At 35.0% G+C, this 7,099-nt stretch overlaps 1 protein-coding gene across 1 annotated transcript; it reads left to right on the top strand.

Annotated features, from left to right (window-relative positions):
• The first annotated feature begins 1,853 nt into the window (after positions 1–1,853).
• LOC145632307 (uncharacterized) lies at positions 1,854–6,353 on the top strand. The gene is made up of 6 exons (XM_081684646.1): positions 1,854–2,214; positions 2,803–2,909; positions 4,586–4,694; positions 4,808–4,969; positions 5,064–5,237; positions 5,906–6,353. The coding sequence occupies exons 1-6, from the start codon at positions 1,951–1,953 to the stop codon at positions 5,933–5,935; spliced, it is 846 nt and encodes a 281-aa protein (XP_081540772.1). The 5' UTR covers positions 1,854–1,950; the 3' UTR covers positions 5,936–6,353.
• The last annotated feature ends 746 nt before the right edge of the window (positions 6,354–7,099 follow it).

Genomic DNA, 7,099 nt, shown 5'->3' with positions numbered 1-7,099 from the left:
GACTAACATATGTTTGAGGATGAAATTAATACACTAGACATTGACATGAAATTTTTCCCATACAAATTGAATAATTGATGTATTACTATTATTTTCACTTATATTCACCAAATGAAAATAATAGTAAACAATATATTTTTAATGAAGAGCATTGTAGCACACTGATCAGCAAGGAGCAGTCACCCTTTGATATCAATGCTAGCCAAAAAAAAAAAAAGGTTACACAAATTGCAAGAATAAACAATATACTCCGTATTTAATGAAAATTAAAAATACCATAACAAATCATTATTCTTCATTTCTACTCAAAATACAGCAAAAATAATTTGTATAAACAAAGTTACCAACACCCACAGATCTGACAACAAAAATCAAGCATACATGATTTTACATTGTGCAACAATAGAAACTTAAAAACAATTCAGCATTTTTGCCTTTGATTGTCACTCGTGCTTGCCCTATAGGGTGCCCTTGCCCACATCTTGCTTTGCCATACCTCTGGAGGTGTTTGGTATAAATATTGTAAATGAAACGGAAAAGATTTTAAAAAGTAGGGGAAAGGGTAATGATAAACGTTACCTTTAGTATATGTTTGGTATTCTAGTGGAATGGAAACAATTTGAGTAGTTAGTGATTGAGCAAGGAAACGTATTTTGTTTCCACTAGTTTGTCAAGGGTAACAAATTGGGGGATTTTGTTACCCTTATGAAAGGGTATTTGTTACTTTTAACACATACCAAACAACTAGAATTGGAAACGCTTGATTGAATCCGTTTCCTACAACTAAAATTACTATACCAAACGCCCCAAGTATAATCCTTATACTAATTCTCCTCAACTTCTACCATAATATAATTATATAAACCTCATATATGAACTCATAAGCACATTTATATATCTATAATTGTTCCAACAGTTTAATGAATATTAATCATATACTAGGAGGGGACTGAAACCTAATCACCCGTATATCTCGTACTAAAATCCAAATAAGAAGCGGGAATGCGAAGAAAAGCAGCCAGCAGATTCCCAATAGGGCAATAGGATGGGTAATCTAGCCACTAAGGAAATACAATACACTTCGTTTATTGTATTACAAGTAGACCTGGCAAATGGGTCATTCAGGTCGGGTATGGGTCGGGTTGGGTCAAAAGGTTATCATCAAGTTCGGGTCGGGTTGGGCCATTTCGGGTTTCGGGTTGATTTCGGGTCGACGGATAATTGGGTCGGGTCTGGTATCGGGTCGAGTTCGGGTCGGGTCAATTTTCGGGTCGGGTCAGTTTGGGTCGGGTCAATTTTCAGGTCCAATTTTCGGGTCAACTTCGGGTCGGGTCAACTTCGAGTCGAGTCATATTTGGGTGATTCATTGGGTTAAATTTAGGGATGTCAATGGGGCGGGGCGGGGCGGATGTTGGTCTTCCCATCCCCATCCCCACCTAATATTTTCATCCCCATCCCCAACCCCATCCCCGCGGCGGGTCCAATTTTCATCCCCATCCCCGCCCCACCGGGTACAACTCCAAAACCATCCCACCCCACCCCTCAGTTGGATATCCATCCCCACCTAATCCATTTGACATAAAATAGAGAGAAAAAATATCTAATCGTTGCAGATAATATATAATAGAGGTAGTATATAAATCACAAAAAGTCAGTCAAAGAAGGATACGTAACTAGTACAAAAGTCAAAAATTGAGCCAAGTAAAAATAACAAAATAGAAAAAACTTATCCATTTCAATCCCGAGGGCATTTTCGTAATACCACTGCACTTGTAAGGCCATTTTATTTTCTAACAGCCTATATTATTGTTCCTTAGATCACCATTTGTTTTTCTTCCCTTAGCTTTCTCTCTCAAAAACAACCATAATAACTCTTAGCACACACAAAAAAAAAAGAGAGATAAATATAATTCCCTGAAAACTTCAACCAAATTCTCTAAAAAAAAAAAAATGGTTGTAAGAAACAAAATAATCTCACAAATACTACAGAGAAGCCGCAGCAAAAGCATCATCAACACAAGTTTAGGCCAACAAAAATGCTGGGGATCATCAGCGGCGGCGACAGCGACGGAGGTGGGATCAAAATCAATGGGGTTTTGGTTGAAAGATTATGAAGATTATAGGAAGTCATTGTATGGTGGAAATATTACTCATAAAGCTCTTTTTGTTGATGCTGTTGGCACTCTCCTTGTACCTGCTCAACCCACTGCTCAGGTCTTTTTCTTATATTGTACTATGCTTTCGCCATTCGTCGTATTCTATTCATCAATTTTTACTTCCAACTAGGCCAGGGTCCGTGAGCACGGACCCTGGCCTAGACGTACTAGGACTACAATTCCATTTTGTTATAGTACTATACTTTCTCTGTTTTTATTTGATTGATCATAACATTTGGTACAATTTTAAGCATTATAATGTATGGGTTTCACACTAGTCACAAAGCTAAGGCATTGCAAATCATTGTTAACACATGAAGTGTGTTAAGATATTTATGAGACATTATGATTAACTAATGTAATTTGCATTTAAAAAAATTAAAACCCGTCTAAATTATTGGTCATGAGATATGAGTAGCATTTTTTTTATAATTAGTGAGTGTGCTGCATTATTGGTGACTATTTTATTGAAAATGGACTAAAGAAATAATTAGGTGTTGTATTATTAGGTACAAATTAGATTAATGTTTATCATTAGTAATTTTTAATTTATTGCCTAAAAAAAAGTAATTTTTAATTTATTACATTTTTGATTATTTATTTTAATTTTCTGGATGATTTATAAGAGTAATGTAATTGGATGCAGATATACAGGCAGATGGGAGAAAAGTATGGAGTGAAATATTCAGAGGATGAAATATTGAATAGATACAGATGGGCTTATGGTCAACCTTGGGGAAGATCACGTCTCAGGTATTTCCCTTATTTTTTTTTTCTTTCTTATATACAGTAATGAATTTATTTAATTTACTGTATTTCATTACATTTATTTTTTGAAATATTTCTTCTTATTTTACAATTTTTGTTATTGATGTGTCATGACTCATGAGAGTCATGAATTGCAGAGTTGCAGTATTGTATTTGTGGTAGTTTCTATATTTCTGTTATGTGGACCATATATCTGAATTCTGTGTGCTAAGAAACAATACAGCACGTATACACAAATTTTTAGAGGAATTCTAGGACTCTAACTGCTCTTAATAAGGGACATAATCATCCATTTACTTTTACCGTACTTGAAAAAAATAATGTCATAACACATGTTGGTATTTCATTATAGTTTAGATAGTATCACTATGATACCAACCACCTTATTCAATGATATCATGTAAAATACCAATGTGCGCTGAAATGACTCCAATAGTTAGAGTCCAAGAATCCCTCAAATTTTTATATTTTCGGAAAATGTTTGGTCGATCCTTAAAATGCGACACTGCTGACCTCCCTTCCAAATAATGGAAAAGAAGTGTGAGGGTTACTAACACTCTAACACGTTAGGTCATGGTACGTATCAATGTCTAATGTTAATTGGTACTCCATAGTTTATTTATCATTTTATCATCGATTTTCGCGTTCGTGAAACCTTATCCAAAATGTAGTTGGAAAGATGTGAAACTGGCTAAAAAGAATAAAATATACCCCGTAACAAGTTCTTCTGCAAGATTCACGGTAGCAGTGTACTTGATTAATTTATTTGATGCCACATGTGGACAGTTGAACTAGTTTTCTTTTTGTTGCGGAGTACTTCTTATTAATGGATGATTTTGATTCCTTTGTTACTAATTATAAGAAAGAGGAATCTTTCAAGTGTTAATAATGTTGATTGATTCCTTTGTCACACTACATAATAGACCTTGGATAACTTTATTCTATTCGATCTAGGGTACATATTCGAAAAGTTCATCCATTCGATTTTGATTTTGCTATATTCGAATAAAATTCACACTCGTAGTGTTTACACACCGTTGTTTAAACAGTACGAGTGTGAATAAAATTCGCTAGATCTAGGAAGGAGGTACCACGGAAGCTTTCCGTTACCTCCCTATTCTTGAATCTGATCCCGGTAGCCCCCTCTTGCCCTCCCTTTTGTTTGAAAAAAGTTAAAGTTAAGTTCTAATCTATCCTAAGTTTGGACATTGGATGTAATTCAATAGTTCATTAGTCAATTTACTTTCATATACTACTAATTGATGAAAACTTGATTACATGGTAAAAAGAAGGCTTATATTATATCCCTTGAATTGTAATTGTACATGTCAGATGTCATTTTATCCCGAACCTCTAAAATTCAACTAAAAGTGGAATTATTGTCGTTCTTATCTATATTATAATTCAAGTTTTTCATGATTAAGATTAAAATACATAAAAGAAAGAAACTTCTTTAATAATTAAACAACTCTAATTTGACAAAAGGCAAAAGTTACACTATAAGTGGATTTTGATGGCTCTAACACTATGCATTGTGGTCCTGATATCCCATTTTATGACAGTGATGGATGTTTACAATGATTACATTAACTAAAGATGAAAATAGTATGTTTAACCAGTTGAAGTACGGGGATTAATCATGATGAACCTTCTCTGTGCAGATACGTCGATGATGGCAGACCATTCTGGCAATACATTGTTTCGTCTTCCACAGGCTGCTCGAATGCTCAGTACTTTGAAGAGCTATACAACTACTTTATGACTGAGAAGGTGTGTTAAGGGAAATAATCAGTTTAGTGCTCTTTTGTTCTATGTCTAAATGTGTATAGTCTAACTTACACGCGTATTTGGGATCAATGCTGATGTTATGCATTTAATTTCAGGCATGGCAGCTTTGTGACCCGAATGCAGGGAAAGTATTTCAGGCTCTGAGGAATGCTGGTGTAAAAGTGGCCGTTGTCTCAAACTTTGATACTCGGTTAAGGCCTCTACTGAGGGCTCTGGATTGTGAGCATTGGTTTGATGCTATGGCTGTGTCAGCTGAAGTAAGAAGGCTTATTGGTTTGCCTTTTTAGTGTTCACTAAATGTGATTTTACTGTAACTGATAGAAGTGCATCTCTGTGAAATATTGAAAACAGGTTGCTGCTGAGAAGCCAAATCCAACAATATTTCTGAAGGCCTGTGATCTTCTGGGTGTAAACCCAGAGGATGCTGTTCATGTTGGTGATGATCGTAGAAACGATATATGGGGTGCTAGAGATGCAGGCTGTGACGCGTGGCTTTGGGGAAGCGAGGTCCATTCTTTCCAAGAGGTATTTGCTCTTCTAATGTGTCACTAATTCCTTAACTCCATGTCTAGTTTTATTTCAGTCCTAGAAAACATAACGGTGTAATAACATATGAGATTAACGCGGAGATTAGGGAGGTTAAACAAGTAGAGAACCAAAAAAAAAAAAAAAGGGGAATAGACAGGTAGGGTATGGGTCCTAATTTCAAAGAATAACCTTACTAAAAAAAAATTTTCAATATGCTAATTTAGTCGCTTGTACAATTATGTTTTCCTCTATATTTTAAAACGGACAAAACAATATCTTTAATAATTTACAAATTCCATTGTTTGTGGTTAAGGATGAGTTATGGTGCGGCGTATCGTTCCATCCACATGAATGCAAGACTATGTTATATCCATAAGATTTTAGATTTTTTAGGAGAAAAAAAAATTGAATTTAAAATGCTATTGGACTTTGATAAGTTATCAATTATTCAATATGTTCAATTCAAGCAAGACTTTGCAATCTGATAAAGACATATCACTTGTGGAGGGTATGCTTTCCTTTAATTAAAGGGTTAACTTTGGGAAAAGCTTAGAAAAGAAAAGGTAGAGAAAATTTATTCATATGGACCATATGATAGGAAAATAGACAGCAATGAAATCCACATACAGTATGTTGCTTCTTAAAACCGACTTTTTTGGATTCAGGTTGCTCAAAGAATTGGCATCCACATATAAGCAAACTGAATGTTTTTTATCTGCTGCAACTCTGTCGGGCTTTTGGAAAAGACGCAAGCTCTTTCGCTCTCCCTTGTTTAGGAGCTGTACGATTGGTGTTATATGCCTGGTAACAGGACTTCAGAGGAGACTATATGTTTATGTTACCAACTAGCCTGTAAAAAGGGATTTTGTATAGCTTCTAAGTTGTATGTAATGAGTGTCATCAATATAAATGGTAAAATGAAAAGGGTTGAGGAACATAACATAGAGCACAGTATAGCAATGTGCAGGACCTTTGTTGGATTTTGAAGCTGCAACAAAGTTACCTTCCTTCCCCATTCTCAGGCAACAACGGTTTTGTTTTTGGGCTCCTTCCTAAAAGGCCGTATACTAGTGTAGTGAACATCTCATTAATAAAGAGCTCTTCTCTTCCTTATTTCTTCCATGTAGGACTTGAGATGTGCATATTCCCAACACTTCTTATAGGCAACATGCATGTAAAAGCCAAAAGCACAAATTGGCTAACGACCTAATGTAGCACTCAGTCTCACTAAAAGTATATGTTAGACGATCTCACCAAAGTACCTTACATACATTTAAATAAATAGAAACACTATGCGATCATTTAGTTGACTACCAAAAAGAATACCTCACATGAAATTCTACTTAGGTATTCAGTAGCCAGTAGGAGAGAATTTGCAAGTTGAATACAACATTTTTTTTTTTGAATAATTGATACAACATTCTTAATACTTGCGAAATGTCTTAATTACATGTATATCAAGATCGCATACTCAAATCAAGCTTCACACACAATCAGATTTGGTTGATTACTGCGCATTAAAAAAGACCTGTCAGTAACTGAACCCAAGTTGGAGACATTATTATCAAAATTTACAGTGAAAATCCACAAAATACGATGGCAGTTCAAAATACAAGCGAACCAAAACAAGAAAGCAAAGGTAAACAAACTCCATTATTGATTATTCACCTATGTTGTTGTAGCTTGTAAGACACCCTCAAGCCCCAATTGGCTCCATATTTCTTAGATATTGTATGATTATAACAAGTTTATTATATCATTCTTATAAACAGATATAAACTTATGAGGTTATGACTCACAAGTCACAAAACAATACATATTTAGCTCCATATCAGATTGCACTTAGATTCTGGTACCAT

This window comes from Chenopodium album, chromosome 5 (genome assembly GCF_948465745.1).
Source record: "Chenopodium album chromosome 5, dcCheAlbu1.1, whole genome shotgun sequence".
NCBI classification, from domain to species: Eukaryota; Viridiplantae; Streptophyta; class Magnoliopsida; order Caryophyllales; family Amaranthaceae; genus Chenopodium; species Chenopodium album.
This window is presented reverse-complemented; position numbering and strand designations above follow the sequence as displayed.